The following is a 25,862-nucleotide window of genomic DNA, read 5'->3' on the forward strand; positions in this document are numbered from 1 at the left end:
GTTCCAACGGTTCCTAGTTAATAGAATGCCAAAGTTTTGTAATTGGGTGATTAGAGATTTAACCAGACTAGCTGTGTTAAGTCCTCTTCAATTTTGGAAAGATAAACCCCCGGATCGATATCAGAACAGTTTTTAGATATCCAAATTTTATTTTGGCTTGTTTAGTTAACAGGTAAGGGTCTGCCTAACCCCACCTTGTCTATCAAGAGAGAGAGAGAGAGAGAACTTTGCAAGAAAAAAACAATTAATAAATTTTAAAGGTTAACCGTAACAAAGGTTGGGTGCGTTTTTGAAAAATTTCAAAACTTGAGTGCATTTTGAATTCTGCTGAAAAATAATGTTGCCAATTGAATTTGCCCCATCAAGATTCCCAAGTTCAGCGTGCTTGAACAGGTGATTTCCATTAAAAAAAACTATATTAATATGAATGAAAAATTACAATTACAACAACCATACCAACATGACCAAAAACAAAGAGGAAAAGTAGATCACAAACTGCCTATGCCATTCCGAATTCCCAAGTGATCTCTGCAACGAACAGCGTACTTCCCTCACAGGCGTCTTATAAAAGCCACAAGAAGACATCCTCATAAATATTCAATTCCAATACGCGATGCACGAGGTTTCACGCTTCAGCTAGCAATGAGTGATGCACAATCAGCAACCAGGAAGAGATTGAGCAGAAGCCAATGTAGAGATGCTTGAACTCGATTCACTATGGTGCAACAGGCATGGCTGCCTACTTGATGAACCTCCATAAAGTTGAGGTACAAGATAGAGTGGAGACGCATTGCTCAAGCCAGGAAGATAAGAGGAACCATGTGTTGAACCAGCAGGAGAAAAAAAATAAGGTGAACCAAAACTATGAGGTGAAGGAAGATGACAAGCACGAGATCTTTGGAATGCTAAAGTTTGCAGATCTGCAGAACTACGACTGAAATGTATAGCTGGAGTGTTACTGTAAGACCTAAGTGAGTGCGGGATGTTGGGAGTACTTGCAAGGGACTGATTCTGAGAAGTAGCTGGAGAATGGTATGAAGCCTGAGTTATTCGTATAGCTGGTGAGGCTGTTAGCAACGAGTGGGAGCACGACAGTACAGAAGAGGAAGATGGAGATGCAGAAACAGACACTGGCGGGGAAAGCAAAGGTGTGCACTCAGAAGCCGGAGGATTGTTCGTGCTTGTTCTTGCATCATGCTTGCACACTGGGCAAAATGTTCTCCAGATTGTAAGCCAAGAATCCACACACACAGCATGAAACTCTGCCAAAGCGCCAAAGATTAGAAATAATTAACTCCCCCTGATTATGAGACAAAAATAGCCACTTTACAGAGAACAGAAGAACAATTATTATCCTTGTGTTTTGTCAATTAACAGCATTTGTAATTAATCCAAGATTGCCATAAGCACCACTATCCAGATATATAATCATGCACTGCAAACTCCACAATGGTTTGGAGGCAGGGCCTTCAATTTGTTCCTTTTCTTTTTCATCAATATAGGAATGCCAACAGGCAGACATCCTAATTCTATCAATGTAAATACCTTTTGGGAACGAATTTGTTGAAAGCAGGCACTTTGAGCTTTAGTTATTGGAGAATATATAGATGGTCACAAAAAAACTCCATACAAAATTTATTTTCATGCCTTCTGCTTGTTTATTATTAGTAGATAAATGTTTTCCATATCTAAACAATCTATCTCTACATGGCAAAACAATGGGACCAGTAAAATGGAAAAAAATCAACTAATATAAATAGATGTAATATTTGCCATTTTTTAATCCACGATTTTCAGTTTAAATTTCAATTTTAGATGGGTCATTTAATTTTGATTGGCATGATAAAGACACTATCTAGATCAATGGTCCACAATTTATAATGAAACAAGGTGTGCACAAATACAATGCTACTAAAGAGCTACAAAGCGCACAATCACAAAAGCCACTTATAGGCAAAATACACAGACTCGTAGGGCTAACACACAAAAGATAAAAAATATAATCTTTATTTAAGATTAAATGCACAAAAAATGCATAAAAGAACAAGAGGCAAAAGACCCCTTTTATAGAGTACATGAGAAAGAGAGAGAGGACTTGCAGCCATTGGGGAGCTCCCAACGGCTACATGGCCAAGGACAAAAATGCCCTTGTCCAAATCCTAAAAACCTTAAAGCATAAAAATAAAAATAAATAAATATAAAAAACAAATCTATCTCTAGTGGACAGATTCCTATTACATGGGAAAATTACAGAAATACCTCTAGAGGGTATGCCCGTGTAACGCCCCAAAAATTTTAACCTTAATTATAGTTCAAATATTGAAATTTCGAGACCAATTTTTTTTATAAGTATAAGTAAAACAGATCTTATAATGCGGAAACGATTTTTAAAAACGGTTAAGACTTTGGGCGCAGTTATACTAAAGATAACAATCAAATCAAAATGTACGGAACATACACATTTCAAACTACGTACAATATAAGACTGAAATATGAAGAGTTTTAATTTTATTTCAAATCAGAGTATGAAAACAATACTTCAGTCTCTACATGATCAAGTACTTAAAACGAAAAGATCATGAATACCAAGATCGCAAGGTAAGAGTGGACCATCGAGGATGCAGCTCGATCAGCCATTCGCTCTAACTACTAATCATACTTTACCTGCATTACTTGTCCCCCATAAAACGGGGTCAGACTCGCTAAAGTCTGGTAAAGCAACTCAAACTCAAACTTAAAGAAAACATATCAAGCATTTAAAGGTAAAGATATATTATTCATCCATCGTCAAGTGATAGACAAGGGAACATCCTATGAGTCATTCATTTCAAGCATTCGAACATAAAGCATTTAAAAGCATTTCATCACTTAATATTCTATTCAACCTTAACTCATGTAATAAAGCATAATCTATATGCATTCAAGTCATACAAGTCATCGTATAAAAAAAAAATATATATATATATATATATATATATATATATATATATATATATATATATGCATCGAAGACATTCAGATCATTGCATCATTTTCATATGCATTCATAATTCTTATAAACAATAAGTCAAATCACATTTGATCATTCCAACGTGAAACACACGCACATACCTTGTAAGTAATTTAGTTAGATATTCATGATACACATCAATCATGATACATAGGTATGATATATTTACTCAGGCAATCATTTACAATGAAACTATGTAGGCGTGATGTATCATTCACCTAATAAGTCAAAACTAGTTATTTGAAAACGTGATGTGTCATTCACCTATACGCTAACATAAGCATCACAATCATAACCTCATATCAAGATCTAAAATCAATAAGGATCTAATTATCATATCTGAGCTCAATATATAATCATGCTATAATAGAAAAATCATATCTATAGATTCATAACTGACTATCTCAATCAACTCAGAAGATCAACACAATTCATCATAACATTTCATTTATTCATAATAAATATTTACAAAATCCACGTCGGATCACCTGCTCTGGAAAATGTACAACCTCATAAGGAGTTACCGCCTTAGACGGATGGCCAGCCTGGTCTTGGACAATGCACTTCCTCATAAGAATATACCGTCTTCACGGGCTACCCACTCTTGGACAATGCACTTCCTTATAGAGACTTACCGCTTTAGCTGGATTACCTGATCTGGTCATGCACACCCTCACAGAGAATCTTTTGGGAACAGTTCCTTAACAGGTATCATATCCAGTGAAAATATTGTGATATATGCATCAATACAATTAACCACTCTCAGGGTCGATAGCCATCAACATGGGCATAAGCATGTATACAATCAAAGCATCATATCATACATCATTTCATATGGCATTAAAATTATAAAATCACACATTTAAGTTTAGGTGATGGCTCTGATACCAAACTTGTAACGACCCCAACTCATACCCCTTGAAAATGCGATTTTTTCTTTCGTTTCAAACAATTGCAAAAAACTTCTCAGAGACCCGGGGTCCTCACAGTTCTAATTCTAATTGGATACCTAAACACCACAAAGGGACTTACATTTATCATCCACAAGAACCAAAGCAAACCTCTTTATTTATGAATCAAAATCAAACTCTAGAGACAATGTTCTATTCAACGGAAAATAAAATAACAACTAACTGAAACAAAAGAACTGAAAGAAACAGCAAACTAAAATAACAAAAAAGAAAGAGTCACTCTATCTGCTAGTGAAGCTGTCAAGAACCAAGTGTGACTCTCGTGCCCTCCCAGTAGCTGTCAACTTCACTGATCACCTGTCCCTTTGAAAAACCAATAAAGTAGGGTGTCAGAATTGAAATCCTGAGCACAACTACTTCTTAGTGAAACAAGTGAGACAAAGGGTTAAGATAAGATATCATGCAATAATTTGAGAAAAATGCAAGTATGACAATTTATAGCATTTAAAAAAAAAATCATGCAACAACTATAAGTGCTAAGTATGAAGGAAAACATTAAAGAGTAGCATATAGCAAAAACTGAGTAAACAAGACTTTCAGCATGCATTAGAGAGTAAATAACATACACTCACCATCATGTAATGATTAAAAGAATAAGTAAAATATGCATGTTCTAATGCATAGCAGAAAAATGCATGATTTATGTGCAATGCATGAACACTTTATTATCTTTCATTTAAATTTTTCTTTCAAACTTAGCCCTCGACCGATATCAGGAAACAACATCATTCATCGGAACATTAGACCTCCACATCGAATGTCAGGGACACCAAGGACACCCCACGCCTACAAGTGTCACTTTCTTGGTACCAAAACAACAGTTGTGTCAAAACACACCACCCCCAAGTCAAGTGGCGGACTCTCCCTAAAACCGTGGCCAGGAGAAGGGACCTCAATTCAGGAGACAAAAATAAAGCTCACGGAGTTTTTGTATCCTCACAGTCTTCCCAAGACCAGAACTCTAGGATCCTCATTCTCCAGATGGGAGATCCCAGAACGTACATTACATTGTTCTTAATTATTATCTTTTTATAAAATTCAATTCTTAAAGTTTTGCAACACGATATGCAAAAATAAAGGTAAAAGCTCGCATCCACCCCTGCGAGAACCCTTACGGGGCTTCAACCCGTGAGGACAATAAGAACAGTGTAGTAGTGTGCAATACCAACATGTGTGATATAATTGATGCAATTAAATATATATGAAAGCAATCAAGTCCACGGCTCTCCACGCCGGTGATGATCCATTTAAGCCATCGATGCATCACATATCAGAAACCAAAGTTGTGTTATTCATGACATCGGACTAAAGTACCAATGCACGTGCACCCATGCAAAATGAAATCAATCATAAGCATGTCATTGCTTAAATCATAAGCATCTTTGTCATGCGTATTCCTTACATCACATACTTGTACTCTGCCAATGCATACCTCCTTCGAGTGTGTGAGTGTGCACATAAATTACACATTCTCATTAAGTGTACATGCTTACGTTAATTACAAAATATCGGTGACCTGGCAGTTACACGACAACACATGATCACATTCATGATTGCGTAACTAGGACAATGCATACTAAGATAAAATTTTGCGCCTCCTATCAAAAGTGTAAGTTTCTGCATATGCTAGAATAGTTGGTGGGGCTTGTCAACCCGGACCGGGCAACCTACCGGCTGACTGGTCAAATCAGTCCTACCGACTGGGCCTGCCAACCCGTCCAGCCGACTAACATATCCACCGATTATGCTGAAACTACATGGGCTTGCATGAAAGAAAAACATAGTTTGCATAATACCATGAGCCGGTACCAAGAAGAAAAATCATATTTGAAAGCACAAGGACCGACTGATCATGAACATATCATTATCCAGAGTCCACGATTTCAGGTAGCCTTCATATGTGGCTTATGCATAAATTACCAATTTTATATATATATATATATGCTACAGGGATAGAACTGATAAATCTCAGGCATGAGCAAATATATCAATCTATCAAACATAAAATTAGCATTGTGAGTAGGACTGACCATTTCGAACATAGTTAATCTAATGCACGTGTACCAACACGCATTCAAGCTGCTTATATCCCTATTACAGCATCAGTACAACCCACACACACCCAGTTTTATAACAACGTTTTATCAGCACTAAAACAGCCCAAAGAAAGTGGGTACCTAACAAGTTTTTTTTCCAGTCACAATTTTTGTCAAGGGCTATTCAGATTTCCCTTTTTTTTTTTTGTATCACCTGTACCACAGGCCAGCACCCAGCCAACTGGGTCAGCTGGGCCGGCTATGGCCCTGTCATAGGCTCGCCTAGCACCCAGCCGACTGGGTGCTGGGCCTGGCGCACCTGCCAGCATGCTGGCAGTCAGCCGAGTGCTACTCGGCTGGCTGCCAGCCAGCCAACAGCCACCAACGTGAATAAAAAGATTTTTTTTTTTGAAATAAAGGGATCATACCCAGCCGATCACTCGGCTGGGCCAACAACGAGGGTTCACGGCTTGACTTCGGCTGGTCTGTCAGCCGACACCCATACATCATCGATCGTGCCATGGATTTCTTTTTGAAAAAAAAAATGAAAAACAAGGAAAAATATCAATATAACATAGTGGATTAGTAGATCCACTGATTTGCCATGGATTTCCATCAAAACATGCATGGAAATCCTACCTCTACCCGATTTCTCAAACGTTTCACATAAGAAAATACCCGTACCTTGAGAGAAAAACGCGAAAAGGGGCTGTGGAAGGGAGCTTGGCTGAGCACAAGGCCTCCAACCTTCTTCTATCTCTTTCTCTTCCATTCTTTCTCTCTTTTCCTTGTGATTTTGTTTTTCTTTAACTAATGTGAGGGAGAAGGGCTGCCGCCCCCCCCTATTTCCTGAATACTCTCTAGAGAGAGTTCCCAAATATGGGACTCTCTCTTTTATGGGAGTTTCCAATTTTTTTTAAACTCCCCTTTTGTTGACTTTTTGACTTTTTTATTCATTTGGAAACCTCTAGCCTCCCATTTGGTTAAACAAGAGGCTTAACCCTAATTTGGTTTAACCTCTATCCCGAAATTAATAAAAATTAATAAATTTATTTATTTATTTTTTAAAAATTATAAATTCTTAAATATTTAAAAGCTTCCAAAATTGGTCATATTGACCAGGGAGACTTTTTATATGAAAATAACCTCAAATTAAAGCCCCCTAACTGAATTTAAAGTTGTTAAACATGTTGGGCATGGAATTGGATCCGGATCCGATCCAAATTCGGATCCAAGATCCAAATTGCTCCCTATTTGCAAAAACACGATCTTTGGGCCAACCGTAGCCCAAATCAAAGAAAATAAAGTATTGTAGCGCTCATAATTCCGAGACGCATCCAACGGTATAATACGCATATAAACATTCGAATTTCATCCGAAATTATCCCGAATTTTGCTTGTATTTAAAGGTCGAATTTAAAACTCTTTACCACGTTTTGATTGGCTCGCCTCGACCTTGTCGATGAGACCTGGGTCAAACCTAGACTCTAAGACATTGATCTAAAAAATCGAACCTCAAACGATTTTCCCCCAGACTTGGACCAATTTTCGAAATCTCAAGAAATGTCTAAGTACCAAAAATACACGATCTTACAACCCATTACAAAGATGAATATATATATATATATATATATATATATATTCTAACACCCCCCTCAAACTCACGAGTTGACAACGAGAGTTTTCCTAGAAGGAAGTGAAATCTAGGAGATGAAAAAGCCTGAAGAAATCCACCAGTTGATACTTGGATGGTACATATGGAAGAGTGATAATCTGTTTCAGGATTTCTTCTCGGATATAGTGGCAATCCATTTCAATATGCTTTGTACGCTCAAGAAATGTATGATTACTTGATAAAATGTAATGTTGTTGTGGCAGCATAATCTTGAGGGTTCCATTGTGCGGACTCTCAATTCTTCAAGTAGTTGTCTCAACCACACTAATTCATAAGTTGTAGTAACCATGACACGATATCAGGCTTTTGTAGAGGATAGGGACACCTTTTGCTGCTTTTTGCATTTTCAAGATATCAAGGAATCACCTACAAAAATATAAAAATACAAAAATCGGTGGTTAAGCAACGAGCATTCACATCTCCTCCTCAATCTGAGTTAGAAAATGTGATAACATTTAATAGGGATAAAGATGATAAAAATAAGCCATGATTAATTGTATCTTTAATATATCTAACTATCTCTATTACAACACTCATATGTACTGTAGTGAGAGAATGTTGAAATTGACTAGCAATATGAATAGCAATGTTGAAATTGACTAGCAATATGAATAGCAATGTTGAAATTGACTAGCAATATGAATAGCATATACAATATCAGAACGAGTAATAAAAAAATAAGTTAAGGCCTTAATCATTTGGTAGTATGGAGTTGGATCTTTTGGAGGTTCCTTATCATTTTTCTTCATTTTTGCATTGATAACCTCTAGCGAATCAACTCTTTTTTCATCAATAAAACTTGATCTTTCTATTATCTAGGTTGCATACTTAGTCTGAGACAATATCTACAAGGTGAATAAGCTACTTCAATTCATAGAAAATATTGAAGGAAACCAAGATTTATCATATCAAAGTTATTTTTAGAACATCTTTGATATGACAAACTCCCTTTTTATCACATCCAGTGATAATCATATCGTCCACATAGAAGAGTAAAATGACTATATCTGCATCAAAAGACTTAACAAAGAATGCAGTTGTAACGACCCCAACTCATACGCGTAGAAAAGGAAATTTTTTTTAAACAATTATGGAAACAATCCCAGAGACCATGAGTCTTACAGTAATAACGACAACCACAAGGGATCTTACACTACCATCAACAAAACCAATTTAACTTTATTAATTCAAATCATAAAGTCTAAGAACAGTAAATACATGAATAAAAATAAGCCCAAAAGTAGAGCCACTATGTCCAAAGTAAAAATTGTCAAGCAGTCGTGTAGCCCTCGTAACTAACCAAAACAATTGTCTCATCACTAGGTCTCAGAAGCTGTAAGAAATACAAAAAGTAGGGTGTCAGAATCATACATCCTGCATACGAGTCCCTCTAATAATTCAAATAAGTAAAAAAACATAAATTAAATTCAAGCAAAATTTTAGAGGGATGCAACAAAAGCAAAATTCCTCTCTTCTCACTCTTCTCTCTTTACCTCAGCTTTAACTCTTGCAGGTTGATATTTCTGACATCCAGATCCATATTAATTTGGGTCATATGGATTCAATCCAATCCGATCCAAATCCTAACCCGACCCGTTGAGGCAGGCCTTTTTTGAAAAATTATGATTTTCGGGCCAACCGTAGCCCCAATTTAGAAAAGTAAAATATTGTTGGACTCAGAATTCTAAGGCGCACACAACGATATATACTCCGAAATTTGCCTGAATTTAACCCAAATTTCACTCAAATTTCGCTTGAATTTAAAGGTTAAAAATAAATCTTTTTATTACCTTTTAATTGGCTCGTTTAGACTTTGTCGATGAGACCTGGGTCAAGCCCAGACTCAAAGAACCTATTCCTAATATCGAGCATTTACTCATTTTTCTTTTATAGCCAAATTTTCAGAAATCTCTAATTTAACTAAGTGTAAAAATACACGACATTACAACAGTATCAATATAACAAGATTTAAAGCTTAGTTAAACCATTGCATTACTAAAGTGATCGTATCAAGCATTAAGGGATTGTTTTAGACAATACAAAGTCTTTCGCAAACGAAGAACTTTTTTGTGTGACTAACCTGGGCGAAGGTTCTACATAGACTTCTTCATTAAGGGTTTAATTAAGAAATGCATATTTAACATACATTTGAAAGATAGGTCATTTTCTAATAGATGCTATAGTGCTGAAATGAAGTGAATAACAATTACATCAGAATGCCACTAAGGGCTACAAGAGATCACAAACTCACAAAGACCACTATTGGGTCAAATACAATCTCACAAAGGAGGCATAGCATACTGTAATAACCGTGAATTTTATGAGATAAATAAAAGTAAATTTCATATTCAGAAGCTACTACAAGGATACTTTCATAGTTTTAATTTTTATATCTAATTGGATCTTGGATGTCCTGTTCGGATCTTTGATGTCGGATCCTTAAAATACTATTTGGATGTTCGATAATTAGATCCAAATAAATACCTAATAGTAGAATTTTAATTTTTGGTTCGGATCCTTGATATTGGAACTTCGATATCATGGTTAGATTTGATATTGGATCCAAAACTTATTATGTGGATCTGCGAATTTATAATTAGATCTTAAAGGGGGAAAACTTTATATAGGATCCATAATAGTTTATTTTGGAGCCATATTCATCTACTGAAGGTTTGGATCCAAATTACATCATTTGGATCCATAGTTTCAATCATGTAATAAAGAGAAAATTTTCGAAACCAGGATCCCTATCAATTGGGGGTCCATATATATATATATATATATATATATATATATATATATATATATATATATATATATATATATATATATATATATATATATATATATAATATCATACACATGTATTAGAAAAATAAAATAATAAATAATATAACAATAAAATATATTTGGATCCACAGCTGGACCCATATGGATCCAACCTGCAAACCCAAACAGCCATTGAGTCATGGATCCAAACAGCGGCTGGATCACAGGTCACAGACCCGATCGATCCACGCTTCGCACACACCTAGTGCGTTAAGTAAAAAAACAGAACTCGTACTCGATAAAACTGCGTTAGGGCTCATTTCTGAACCCTAACACAGCAAGCGAAAGGGGCTGGGGGAAAGGGGTAGCGCAGCCGCCAGGGTGGGGGTAACGACCCTTCTGTTTCGGGGGCCACCCTCCTACAAATCCTCTCTCTCTCTCTCTCTCTCTCTCTCTCTCTCTCTCTCCAACCCGACCATCAACAGCCGATGTCGCCGGCGACCCTCCACCCGCAGCAGCCACCTTTCCTTCCGTCATCACAAGCGGTAGGGCCATCGGAACCGGCGACCATCGCCTCATGACAAGCCACCTTTAGAGTGCCAGAACAGGTAGGATTTCCTGTTTTTCTTCTTTAGGGTTCCCATCTGTCAAGAGATGTGTGTGTGGGTTCCGTGAATGGCAACCCGAATTGTTATTTTGAGGGTTTTCGATTCTGGTTTTGTGGTTGCCGAAAATACTCAATGAAAGAGAGATTTGGGGGTACCTTTCGATTTCTGCAACCGAGTCGATTTCGGCAGCTATGAAAATCCGAGTGAATGGAGGCAGGGAATCAGAAATCCCAAATCTGCAATTTTGGGGATTTTGGATTTTCCTGACAGAAGGGTTTTGATTCATGTTATGAACTATAGAAAAAAAAAATGTGAATCGCGTACACGTGAATACTTGTAGACTTAAACCCATGAACAGTAATGCAGTTCATATTATAGTTTTATTTCAGTTTTCTTTTGGTATCCATCTGGTAGTTTATGATGTGATGGTCCTATTAGTATTCCCTGAATTTTAGAAGTGCTGCCTCTATCAATGATAAGTTGTAAAGTTACGTGAATATAAGTTTCTTATTCAAACCAAACCTTAAATCTAAGATGTTTCATCCTTTACAGTAACATTAACATCATCGTATGACTTATATTTTGCTTCTCAGTACACTCTGTGCACTTATTGAATTATAAATGTTATGGAACACTAGTATAAGAATTTGGTTGTTTAGGTTAAACAATTTTTTTTTTGTGATCTCAAGGTATCATGCAAATATGTGTTGTGTATGTGCATGTCAATGCATAAAAGATATTCTCGCCCACATATGAACTATTGCTTCCTTTCCTTCAAAAAAAAAAGAAAGAATTAGTAGTCTGCATGTTTTTTTTTATTGGGCTAGATTGTTTTTCTGTATTATTTGCAACGTCAAGTCATTACTTGTATGATCTGTTACTTAATTCCTGCATATGAATACCAGCAATATGTGTCGAGTTCTGTATTCTAACATACTTTGAATGGTTATTCTTCCTACATATGAATACCAACATGTGTCGTGTTCTATAGTATTGATATAAGTTGTAAATCTTATTTCCTGCAAATGAAATAAGCAGTAAATGTTGTGATTCTACATAGATTTGTTGTACTTAAATGTTATTTCTTTTTACATACTAATACAAACATCATGTGCTTGTGTTCTACATTTGGATGATCTTCATAGTGCTATTACAGCCATTGAATGTGTGCCAATAGGTTATTTAAGACAAGATTGCTCTTATATGTTGGAACATTGAAATTTTGCCAGTACATATTAGATTGATCTACTGGTTGTCGAATGTATGCTCTGAAGGGTGTGTTCTCGAATGTAAACCTGTAATCGAGTTGCGGTTTAGGTGACATGTTACGTGAAAAATCTAGTTTGCAAATTAGATGAAATGAAATCTAGAATCCCTTGTAACATGATCAGGTCCTGCGTAAATTGTTTAAAGCACAATTGCATGCTATTGTGTTTCACACAGATTGCTAAAATGCTATTGTTTTTCGGGGGTCAAGAACTGTGTATGGGCATGGCTGAATGCAAAGCATTAAGTATGTTCTGATTAGTTTTCTTTTTGTGAAAATATAATGGACTCTCATATTGGAATGCTCAAGTTATGACATGTTTGGGTTATGATTCCATGGTTACATTACCACGTGTTCTGAATGGGTCGTTTGGGAAACCCTGCCTAATGGGCAATATGGGTTCAATACCCGATGCAGGTACTTGGGTTGTTCACTTGTGCACAATGACAATAAAACTGGTGAGAAACTTAAAGTTAAATATTGTGGGTCTGACTGGTTTAAATGTACCGTGACAATCGTGCTTGACTGGTTTAAAGGTACCGGAGCACTCTGAGTGGGTTTGTGCAATCAATATAAAAAAAATATGATGTTTTATACCTTAATAAAATGGCTAAGGTTGGGAATCTACTACTATGGTAGTAGGAGGTAGTTGGGGAAATGCCCCTTTACTTTGGGTAATTTAAATAAATAAAAAGATTAACCCACTCAGATTCGGGCTTACCTTGGAGAGGGTAAGTGGTACAAAACTCCGAGGACATGTGTTTAACTGTTTCGAGCTAAAGTGACTCGTTGGTCCCCAGTCCTCGGAGTTGGGGGGACTCGGACTACCAATGTGTCCTAGGTGATAGCTCTTTGTTCTTCTGCAGAAGTTAGGGATGCATCATGTTTTGGTTTTAGCCTTTGGTTTTAGCCTTAGGATTTACAGTTTTGGTTAGAACGTTCGGGTTAATAACACACTCATGAATAATAAACCCCCAAATGTTCTCTTTCGTTATGGGTGATTCAGCCCTCGTGTACATGCGAGATAAATAAAGATAAACATTAATTAGAACATTTTAGGTATCACACGGAGTAAATTGCTAGATTTATAGCTTCATAACTCTTTCAGAATATACTTTTGTACTTTTAGCATGCTTTAGAAATTGTAACATGTGAGATATTTGAATCATATTGCTATGTAGCTAAACGTTATCCATGTTAATGTTGTGGTTGTTAGATTAAATGATATACATGTTATTGTTGTTGTGTAGTTTTTTTATTTAATCATGTATATGCTGAAAATCACAAATGGCACCCACATCACATACTTGACACATGATATACCTGCAAAAAAAATTACAGTAATTCCTACTTAGACAGTTGTAGTCTAAGTCCTATAAATTTATCATTTTTCAGGTGAAGAATAAAGTTATGGGCGACTGTGGGATGAGGCTTCGATCGAGACTTTGGATTTACTGTTCTCGGGATATTTTGGTTTCCTTTTTATTTATTAGAACATGTCATTAAACTCTGATGTTATTATTCATTTGAAAATGAAATGAAATAAATGATTTGGTTTGCTCTATCACAATCCTACAAGAACAATATAAAAATAAATATTTTTATATTAACACACCAAATGCTTGTGAAAAGCATTAGAGAACAAGAGGTAGTGAGACTCTATTTTTAAAGCCGCACATGCAATAGAGGGAGAAAGTTCAACATTCGTTGGACTGCGTCCAACGGTCATATTGATGACCGCTCGGAGCAGTCCAACGACAAGTTAGACTGCCTCCGAACAGTCATATTGACATACAATAGAAAAAATAGAAAAAAAAAGACTCTACAGTCCTTAGTAGATTGTATTCTATTATAGGACATTAAATGTCCAAAAATAACTGTGATATATGTATATTATATAGATATACATATATCAGTTAAATACAAAAGAATATACACTATATTTTAACACTAACTATGGTCATCCTAGCTACCAGAGCAAAGGTTTACTCATAGTCTACTCTATATTTCTGACCAAATCTTTTAGCTACTAGCCTAGCTTCGTATCTTTCTAGTGTTCCATTACTTTTAGTTTTTATTGTGTAAACCTAAAATAAGGATTGAATCTCTCAAGTTTTATCATTTTCTAAGGCTTCTAATTCATTATTCTCAGTTGCAATTCATTCATGGTGATTTTTGACCTCGTTATAAGAGGATTGCTCTACGAGTGAATGGCCACAAGGCAAGCTCTATGGTTGAGTTCAAATGATTCATAACATACGAACATACTAGGTGCTTTAGACATTCTCGTAGATGTTCTAACACTAGATTGATCTATGTTGTGACTTTAGAAATACCTCTCTAATGCACATGGAAGATGGCCTTGAATACGATTAGAATAAATTTGTATTTCATTGTGAGGTTCAACAATAAGAATATCACTCTCACGTGCATCATGAGTGTCATCATTGTCACTCATGCATATCATGACTATCATTACTTTCATTCCCATTATCATCAATATCATCATGTTCTTCAACTAAATCAAACAAAAAGGAGTACTCATGAGGTTTTTTAAGCGTAATCTTTCTAAGACCATTTTCTTTTTCAAGAAATGTTACATTTTTTGAAACTTAAAGCTTATCTTTTTCAATATCATAACACCTAAATCCTTTTTGGTTTTAGGCATAGCCTAGGATAACACAAGGAATGGCTTTGGCGGAAAGCTTATCATTTTTGTTAGAAAGAAAAAAAACATTTACAACAAAATACTCTCAACCTTTTATAATCGGGAGGAGTTATAAATAATTTTTCAATAGAACAATTTTCAATAGTATGATTGAAGGCATTCTATTAATCAAATAAACCATCGTATGAGCGGCTTTTGCCCAAAAAAATTTTAAGAACATTTTTTGATATAAGGGTCCTACTGGTCTCAATAATATGCCTATGTTTTCTTTTGGCTAAGTCATTTTGTTGAGGAGTATAGGGACAAGATTTTTTATGAACAATCCTATATAGATCAAGATAAAATTTTAAATCATTTGACAAAAAATTCTCCTCCAGAATCAGATCTAAATTTTTTAATGTTGGCTTCAAATTGAGTTTTAGCATAGTGATGAAATTTTTTAAAACAATCAAATACTTTGGCACAAAACAAGAAACCATACCTTAACTCAGAATTCCCTATTTGTATTTAAGGAAATATATCCATGTATGTCTACTATAATCATCCACAAAAATAACATAGTACAATACTCCTCCTTTGAACACAACCAAAGTCAGTCCCCATACATCTGAATGCACTAACTCAAATGGTTCCTTTAGATATGAAATGACTAGATCCAAACGGTAAAGATTTCATTTTTATAATAATACAATCTTTACAAACTAAATCATTTTCATTACAATTTGCAAGAAATGGAAACAAATGTATTTTTGACATACTAGGATGTCCTAATCTTTTATGTCAATTTTCTATATATTTCTTTAGTATGTTTTCATAATTCAAGATTGTTCATAAAATAGAGATCTCCACTTTTATGGCCTCGCCCAATCAGCTTCCCAGATTAGAGATTGTGTCAAACAACTATTAGATGAAAAAGAAATATTATACCTATGATCCGCAATTTGGGAAATGGATAAGAGGTTTAAATTCAATTTCGATATCATTCTAATATTAGGTACATAAAAGGTTTGATGTTTTTACAAAGTTCCAAAACTTTTGATTTTCAAATAAGTTTCAACGGTGGTTGAAACCAAGGTTGTCAGACTAGGAAGCGAAAGCGGGAAACTATACGGGAAGCGAAAGCGAGAAGAGATGCATTTTAAAATGTATAGGAAGTGGGAAGCGAGGAATAAAAAATATATATAATAATTGAATGTGAATCATAATGAAACACAAATAAAAACTAAAATAAAAGTGACTAATATTAAATTTTATTATTTTTTAGTGTAAGAATTAAATTTTTAATAAAAGCTAAAAATGATGATTACCAATTTAGAGAAAGCACATGGAAGTAAGTGAGAAGAGTGAGAGAAAACACATAAAAAACATGAAAAGTTGAGTAAGAGAACATATAAGATGAATAAATGAAGTGTGTGGAAAGCATAGGAAAAGCGTGGGAGAATCGAGGTTCTCATCAAGTTTCGGAAGTGAGTATCGAGTTTCCGGGAAGCGAGCTTCCCACCTATCTAAGAAGCTTCTGATAACTCTGGTTGAAACATAAGAATTATTTGGGTTAATATGGCATTTGGCTAGTATGGACTCATTTGGAGTTATATGAAAGGAAGCACTAGAATAAAAAATCCAAAAAGTCTTACCAGGATCAATGCATGTGGATACGGCCGCACCGAAGAGGGAAGAAGCTTGGTTTTTGAACATTGGTTGTAGTGCCTCCATGAGTTGTGCTAGTGACATTAAGTCAATACTTTTGAAGCTTTCATTTACACCATTTCTTCCAAAAGATGGCCCCTACAGAGGCCACTTTCTCTTCATCTATTTGATTTTCTCTTCTCTTCTCTTCTCTTCTCTGGGCAAAATGACTTGATGTGACATGGCTCATTGCAAAAATGACATATTATCTTACCACTCTTCTTGTATTCATAGTCATTTGAGCTACTTCCAAAGTGAGGAGGCTTGTAAATTCTTGTGTGATTTTCGGGTCTTGACATAACACGAATTGATTCTTCATCTTTGGAGGATGTGAGTTTTTTTAACCTATTCTCTTTCATAGTCAATTATTCTAGAGTTTAAACTACGGTAGGAACACCCCCTCTATGGAGGAGAGCCGATTTGATCCCCTCAAATTCAGGTATAAGCTCATTAACAAATTGGTAAAAATGTTTTGTTTTGATTTGCTTTTCACGGAACTCTATTATGGGGACAATGCCACTTGAGCTCTAAAAAAGCCAATTCATCCAAAAGAAGAGAAAGAGCATTGCAGTATTTAATTATGCTCATGTCTCTTTGGGTTATAGTTCTCACTTTATTTTGGAGATAACATACATGGGCTATATCTTTAAGACAAAACATATCTTGGAGATACTTTCAATCATCACTAGCAAAATCGAATTTTGTCAAATTAGAACATTTTTTTATGTCAACACCATAGTCGTATGTATCGTTACTTTTGTGTTTTACGATACGATACACACTCGTATCGTACCCGTATCGGGTGTATCGTATGATACACCCATTATCGTGTGGTATCATACAACACAGTGTGTATCATACGATACAGTATCGGCACACTTAAAAAAGGTCAAAAGTTGCCTTTTTTCATTTTAGGTTTAAAAGGCCTCTTGATGGCCAAGATCTTTATATGTCCAGAGTTTGTTAAAAGGGAACCCACGAACCCTAGGTTTTGTGAGATTAATTTGGGGGCCGATTTGTGCACAAGGGAGAGGACATTTGCGATTTTATCAAGAGTGCATTTCCACTCCTTTTTCACTCAATGAAGTAGGGTAAAGTATAAAATCTCTATTTTTTGTTTCTTATTGAGTGTTTTTTGAGAAATGTGTATCTGGTGCTTCTTATTCTTTGCTTCTTATTGAGTTTTTTAATTGGTTATGTTTTACTTTAGATCCTTTGATGTCGTCTTCACGTTCATGTCATATTAGAGATGATCTTGCATTGCAATACTGCAGAAGCAGAGATGATGTACCACGACTAGGGTTACCATTGAATTTGAGATGTCGCTTTAGGTGGACTACATAGATTTGAGCAACATATTGCAGGTCAAGATCAAAATGTACGGCCATGTGATTCACCATCTATTCCTGCAACTTTTCGTAATGATGTTATTGTTGAACTAGAAAAAAATTGAATAAGAAGGTTTTTGCAAAAATGCAAAGATGAAAGACTTTCAACCATTGTTCCAGATTATAAAGATGATGAAGACACAATTGCCAAAAAAATGGCCCAACATAAAGAGATCATCGAGAAGCAGTTGGATGCAGAAATGAGGAAATATTGTCCTAATGTTTGGCAAATAGGCTCTAGAAGATAGTTTAATTCTGGATCTTTGTAGTTTAGAACTTTAAAGATGAAGATTGGCATGTAAGACGGTGGTTAAATGTAATGTTTTTAGTTATCATGAACTCTTAGTAGTTTAGCCATGACTTATGACATTTTAGTATGACTTGGATGTGAATTTAATATTGTTAGTTAGTTGGTTAAATGTAAGGCTTTAATTATGTTTAAAATTTAAATTATGTAGTTGTCTTTTATTTACATTGCCAAGTTGCATGGTTTGTTGTTAATTTAAATTATGCAGTTGCCTTCATATGTGATTTTATGGTTGTATTTTGTGTAATTCATCATTGTTTTATGTGAGATGATTTTTTTAGAATTTATGTTGCTTTTTTTATTTTTCTAAATTTTTTTCGAATGTTTGGATTTTTTTATTAAAAAATTACAATACATTTACGAATATGATACGGTGTTACTTTGGGCCCGACCGATACGGGTAACAATATGATACTTACAACCTTGGTCAACACTATTAATTAGTCATCCCATGATTTTGGAATGACCCATTTTTCAGTCTTTTCATCTCCTTTCGTAATCAACAACTTCTGTATTCATCTCTTCTCCTTGAAGCGCCACCTCTTTGCCATTTTCATTCTTTGAGAGAACAAGTTTTAGTTTTTTCTCGAAGTCATCCACCAAACCCCATAGACCCTTTCCACAAATTTTATGTTTTACTATGGATGCCCACATCCTATGTCACAGGGATTCGGCTAGCAAGGTGCCGCACCCGCGTCGACGCGACTCGACGCGGGTGCGGGTGCGGCACCGGGTGCGGTCAACCCGATCCTGGGTGCGTTGACCGCACCCAGGATCATTAAGGTCCATTTTTTTTTAATTTGCCCTATGAAATGAGCTGCAGAATTTTTAAAAAAAAAAAATCTGCTGACAATTGCTGCTGCTCCTGCCTTTTCAATCCAGATCCTTCTTTTTCGTAAAGGATTTTCTCTCTCCATAATAAATGATAATGATGGTGGTAGCCTTGCTGATCCTTCTTTTTCGTAAAGGATTTTCTCTCTCCATAATAAATGATAATAATTGAATAAATGATAATGATGGTGGTAGCCTTGCTGGCTATTAGTATTCACTGTTCTCCTAACGAGATGGGTGCGCTGTCGTGCAGCTGTATATAAAATGAAATTTCAAGAATCCTATGGCGTGGCAGTGGAGTCGTAGGCCTCATGAAGACTCTCTCTCCAACAAACCACATCAAACCTTGCGCTTATATTTTTTTTCGTGAAGACCAGGGAGTTTCAGACATGATTGAATCATGACAGTCAGCAAAACGCAGCAGGCTGCTGATGGGTCGATCAGATTGTCAATCCTTTCGTTTCATCAATTTTGTCCCGTTGCCTCAAAGTACACAACAAGCAGAACGTGGGTAACGAGTCTTCAAACAAACACACCAGCAAAAAAAATTGGACCCCCAACCCGCGTCGGGGGAACCCCCGAACCCCCTTATATATATATATATATATATATATATATATATATATATATATATATATATATATATATATATATATATATATATTACATTTTTGCCCCTGCTGCACCCGGGTTTTTTGGAAGTGCCGAATCCCCGCACCCACACCTGCACCCATGTGACATAGCCCACATCACATAGTTAGTGTCATTGAGTTTTACGGGAAGAGAGATGATGACTTCTCATTCATCTTCCATTGATACAATAAAAGGAGAGAGTAAGAGAAGGAGAGAGAGGGAGGGAGAGAGAGAGAGAGAGAAAAAGAAATAGTAGAAGCATGGTTCATATGGACACCACGAGCCCACGATCATACGATCCACACGAACAAGTTTTACATGATCGTCGATACCGATGGCTCTGATACCATGTAATGAAACAAGTTGATGATGCAGGGCAGGACCCGAGTGGGTCCATAGTGCCACCCGATCCGCCACAAAGGGTAGATGAAGGACCCCGCGGGTATGACTCACTTGCAGGAACGGAGCCACGACGCAGGGAGGTCCCCCTGCGCACCTACGCCAGGCGTGGTGGAGCTCGCACGCCCCAGAACCAGCTGCAGACAGAGGCTAATCCGGATCGTGGGTCGGATCCTAATCTGGACCCGCGACCCGGGTCCAGTAAATAGTCTTTTAAAAGGCCCTTCCTAGGGTTGCATGGAGGCAGAGAAGATTGAAAGCTCCAGCCGTTATTTGTTTTCAGCAGTTTTTCCTATTCTTCCTTCCTGCATATTGTTTTCTCCTTTACGTTCTTTATTGTTACTGTTTTCCCCATTGTTTAGTGAAACTATTTTGAGTTTAATAAAGAAGTTCAGCCACCGATTCACGGTGAGCCATTATTTCACTCCTCCTCTATCGTGGGCTGCATCAAATTGGTATCAGAGCCGCACCCATCTTCATCAGCGAGATGGCTCTTGAAGCAGGGAGCGATCCGGTGCGAGGCGAGGAACGTGAGGAGGCCGGCAGCGAAGACCCATTATTGCGTGTCATGGATGTATTGACGAAAATCCAAGAAAACATGATGCGAATGAGTAGGGATATCGTCGGCCTGTCAAAGAGGATGGACGGGTTTGAAGATCGCGTGACAACACTCGAGAAACCCCAAGAGCCGTGCGCAACATTGTGCGCAGGCCTCGTCGAGGGCGCAGCAGCAGGTCCACTTCCCAGCTTTACCGCATCCCTGCAGCCGACGCAACACCAGCAGGGTCGAAGCACCGCGTTCCTGTCGGCGACAGCCCTCGCCCCTGATCTGAATAACGCGCAGCAACACCAGGGAGCCCCGATGAGCAGCAACCCCCTGGTAACAGCCCCACCATCTAAACCGCGCCTCCCTACGTTGGGATCGCAGGTAGGACCGAACCTGCAGGGACCCAGCAGTGTGCAGGGGACACCTGCCAGTCCCGGCGAGTGGTCGCGCGTACCTGGGGCTACGCTGCAGGGTCCCAGCCTTGCGTTGGGCCCACCTGCAGGTCCGGCCTCGTGGCAGGGCACCACGCGCGACGCGCAACAACTGGACCTGGGTCGACAAGGGCCCAGCGTCACGTTGGGCCCAGTTGTAGACCCAGGTTCGTATGTCTGAGTTAGGGGAGAGCCATCTCTCCCTCCCGATCCCGCGCGGGGAGGCTCCGAAATGGTACCTCTACGAGCGGGAGCAGGCCAGATCCATTTGGGGGGACCTGACATCAGAGGGTCCAACTCGATTTTTGTTCCAGCAGGGCACAGGCCCGTTTCGTTGGGACCAACCCTTGGGTCCCAGAGAGCGGGTTTGGGTCTAGACCTCCCTTACCCAACCTACCTAGTTGGTTCAGGTGCGCGGGCAACCCCGAACCAGAACCAACCCAGTAATTTTGACCTACAAAGTAGATCTCATGCCGACCCTAGCCCATATCAGACCCGGACGGAGCTCCAGTTTGGATTTGAGCCGGGTCAAAACCAGACCCATAATCTCTTGGATCGGGGATCGAGTTCAGACCAAGCCTATTATCCCCAAAACTCGATCCTCGATCCTTCCCATCCATATCTGGGTCCAACGAGTAGTGTAGGAATGGGCCCGATCCACATCCCATCGGGCGAGTCAACCCATCCATATACCCATCAAACCCCATACCCATACCCAAACCCAAACCCACCTGTTTACCCAACCCTGCCCCAGAAACCAACACAACATCCGGCCCAACACCATACTCCTAACCCACCACCCTATTATACCAATTCTACCCACCAGGAACCAGAAACTCACCCAAACCCTCCCCCCTACCTTGGACTTCCCGTCATTCCAGTACCACAATACCAGTACCACAATACCGGCCGCAGATGGTGCCCGCCCACGGGCAAACCAGACCGAGGCAATGTCAGCAGGAACCGGCGCGCCCTGACCGCCGACCCCCCATCGGGAGAGTTCGACAGCACCAGCATCCCGGCGAGCCATACCACCCTAGGGGCAATGAAGCAGCATGGGACGACGACATTTTCTGGAACGAGCATCCTGCAGGAATGGTGGAGCCGCGACAACAGAGAGCACCAGACCACTCCTCCACCTATGGCGTAAAACTGGATCTTCCGGAGTTTGCGGGGCGATTCGACGCGGAACAGTTTTTCGACTGGTCTTATGCAGTGCAGTTCTTCTTCGACTATCACACCGTCGTTGAACATCGTCGTGTCTCGCTAGCGTCTACGCGATTGAGAGGCCTAGCACAGACATGGTGGGTGGAGCTCCAACGATCAAGGGAGCGGCAGGGGTTAGAGCGCGTACAGTCGTGGGAGGAAATGCAAAGACTGATGCAGTCGAAGTTCGTGCTTTCGGATCACGCCGAGCGAGCCTACAAGGAATACCTGACCCTGCGCCAAGGTTCCCGAACTGTAGCAGAGTACACCGCGGAGTTCCATCGTCTTTCCCTGCGTGTGCAGATCGAGGAAACAGCTCGTCAGCAGGTCACGAGGTACATTTTGGGTCTCCGTCCTGCTATCTCTGATGATTTTAGTTGTGTCACAGTTGAGACATTAGATCAAGCCAGCAGTTACGCCATGAATATCGAGGACAAGCTGAAGCGGAGGCAAGACTATAGGACGACCCGTAGTGAGCCCCCCAGTCGACCCAAGCCGAGTTTCCCAACCAGGGGAGCAAGCTCCCCTAGTGATTCAAAGCCTAAAGCAGACCTTAGCAAACCTGACCAGTCAGGCCCAGCTTTCCACACCCGGTCCAAAGCCAAACCTAGTGAGTCGACCCTTCATTGTTTTAGGTGTCAAGAGTTAGGACACGTCGCGTCCAAGTGTCCCACCGTGAGCAGGAACACCCATCTTGTTGAAGGAATTGTAGAGTCCGCAAGTGAGAGTGATAGTGATGACCAGTCATTCGTTGAAGTTGAGGATAAGAGAGGAGTCATAGAGTTCGACGACAACGTCGAAAGCTTGTTGTCCATCCGTCATGTGTTGACCACACCCAGAGAATCGGCCCCATCGAAATGGCTAAGGAATAACATTTTTAGGACCCGGTGCAACTGTAAGGGGCACGCTTGTGATGTCATCATTGACACCGGAGCTTGTGAGAACATGGTGTCTGAGAGTGTGGTGTCTACCTTGAAACTCAACACCGAAAAGTTGTCCCAACCTTATAAGATGGCCTGGTTCAAGAAAGGAAACGAGGTTCCCATCACTCAGCGATGTCTAGTCCGGTTTTCCATGGGGGAACACTACCACGATGAGGTGTGGTGTGATGTAGCCCCTATGCACGCGTGTCACATTCTTTTGGGACGTCCCTGGCAGTTCGATCGCCAGACAACTCACGATGGCCGCAAGAACACATACTCTTTTTGTCTTTAATGGCCATAAGATAGTCCTTCTACCTATCAAGGAGACTGGTTTCCCCACTATGGACAAACCTGAGCGAGTCCCCCGACTCGCAGGCCTCTCGTACCGGCTTTTCCTAAACCATTGTCAGGAATAGGGCTATTGTTATGCCCTAGTAGCAAAGCCAGTGATGAGTTCGTCAGTGTCCATTCCCGCGGACGTTGCCCCTCTTCTAGAGGAGTTCCGCGACATTATGCCGGATGAACTACCTGATGGATTACCTTCGGAAAGGGTAGTGCAGCATGCCATTGACTTTGTGCCAGGGTCGAGTCTACCCAACCTTCCCGCATATCGCATGAACCCCACTGAGCATACTGAGTTATTAAGACAGGTTCAAGAATTGCTGCAAAAGGGTTTCATTCGTGAGAGTGTTAGCCCTTGTGTCGTTCCCGCCTTACTTACTCCTAAGAAAGATGGGTCCATGCGCATGTGCGTCGATAGTCGTGCGATCAATCGCATCACAGTCAAATACTGTTTTCCCATTCCTCATTTGGATGATATGTTTGATATGTTATCTGGTGCCTCCATTTTCTCAAAAATAGATCTAAAAAGCGGGTCTCACCAGATTCGTATACGCGAAGGAGACGAGTGAAAAACGGCATTCAAGACGCGTGATGGATTGTACGAGTGGTTAGTCATGCCGTTTGGGTTATCTAATACCCCAAATACCTTTATGAACATGATGACCCAGGTCTTGCGTCCGTGTATTGGGAAGTTTGTTGTTGTCTACTTTGACGACATTTTGATCTATAGTTCCTCATTGTCCGATCATTTGAGTCACCTGCGTCAAGTCTTAGATATCTTGAGAAAGGAAAAATTGTATGCCAATGCCAAAAAGTGTGAGTTTATGACGTCCAGTGTCGTGTTCTTAGGGTTTATTGTGTCATCTGATGGTGTCAAGGCCGACCCCGCAAAAGTCCGCGCGATTGTCGATTGGCCTACCCCAAAGACTATAGGAGAAATCCGTAGTTTCCACGGGTTAGCCACTTTTTATCGACGTTTCGTGAGGAATTTTAGTACCCTTATGGCCCCCATCACGTTGTGCCTCAAAGGTACTAGCTTTCATTAGACGCCCGCGGCTGGCAAAGCCTTTACGATCATCAACGACAAAATGACCACTGCTCCTGTCTTAGCTCTCCCAGATTTTAGTGCAGTCTTTGAGGTGGAATGTGATGCCTCCAAAGTGGAGATTGGCGCTGTCTTGAGTCAGAATCGTAGGCCCGTTGCCTTCTTTAGTGAGAAGCTGACTCAGGTCAGGTGCCAATACTCCACTTACGATGTTGAGTTCTATGCCGTTGTACAAGCCCTTCGTTATTGGAGACATTATCTCATTTATAAGAAATTTGTCTTGTACACGGACCATGAGGCTTTAAAGTATCTGAATAGTCAAAAGAAGTTGAGTGCTCGTCATGCCAAGTGGGTCAGTTTCTTGCAAGAGTACACCTTTTCGCTTCGCCATCAATCTGGTACCCTGAACAAGGTGGTTGACGCTCTTAGTAGGAAGAACAACCTTCTGATGACTATGTCAGTGCAGGTCATTGGTTTCGAACAATGCAAGGAGTTATACCCCACAGACCCTGATTTTCACAAAGTCTGGGAAGGGTGCATTTCTTCAGATCGCACCCTCGACCCCCGTTTTTGTATTCATAATGGTTACCTCTTCCGTGGTAACCAATTATGTGTACCCAATTTCTCTCTTAGACTTCAGTTAATTTCTGAATTACATGAAGGAGGGCTAGCAGGGCATTTCGGGCACGATAAGACGTTCGCCCTCTTAGATGAACGATACTTTTGGCCCAAAATGCGCAAAGATGTTGTCAAGTTCATCCAAGGTTGTCATGTGTGTCAAGTGTCCAAGGGACATCGTCAAAATAGTGGTCTGTATACTCCGTTACCCATTCCTGAACGATCGTGGGAGCACGTATCCATGGATTTTATCGTGGGCCTTCCCCGCACACCACGTCGTTTTGATTCCATTTTAGTAGTTGTTGATCGGCTCTCCAAAATGACTATCTTTGTCCCATGTAAGCGCACCACCGATGCCTCTTTAGTCGCCTTATATTATTTCAAGGACGTTGCCCGTTTCCATGGTCTACCTCACACAATCACTTCTGATCGTGACACGCGTTTTATGAGCCACTTTTGGAAATCGTTGTGGGCCCTGTTGAAGACTAAACTTCAGTTCAGT

At 39.2% G+C, this 25,862-nt stretch overlaps 1 protein-coding gene across 1 annotated transcript in view; it reads right to left on the reverse strand.

The window, feature by feature from the left end:
• Nucleotides 1-403: 403 nt before the first annotated feature.
• Nucleotides 404-25,862, reverse strand: part of LOC149848263 (receptor homology region, transmembrane domain- and RING domain-containing protein 2-like) — a 44,717-nt gene continuing 19,258 nt past the window's right edge. The window contains exon 5 of the mRNA XM_090010877.1: nt 404-1,262. Coding sequence (XP_089867003.1) covers nt 658-1,262 — 605 coding nt within the window. The 3' untranslated portion in view covers nt 404-657. The remainder of the gene's footprint in view (nt 1,263-25,862) is intronic.

Source organism: Nuphar pumila, chromosome 1 (assembly GCF_984573655.1).
Source record: "Nuphar pumila chromosome 1, dmNupPumi1.hap1.1, whole genome shotgun sequence".
Taxonomy (NCBI): Eukaryota; Viridiplantae; Streptophyta; class Magnoliopsida; order Nymphaeales; family Nymphaeaceae; genus Nuphar; species Nuphar pumila.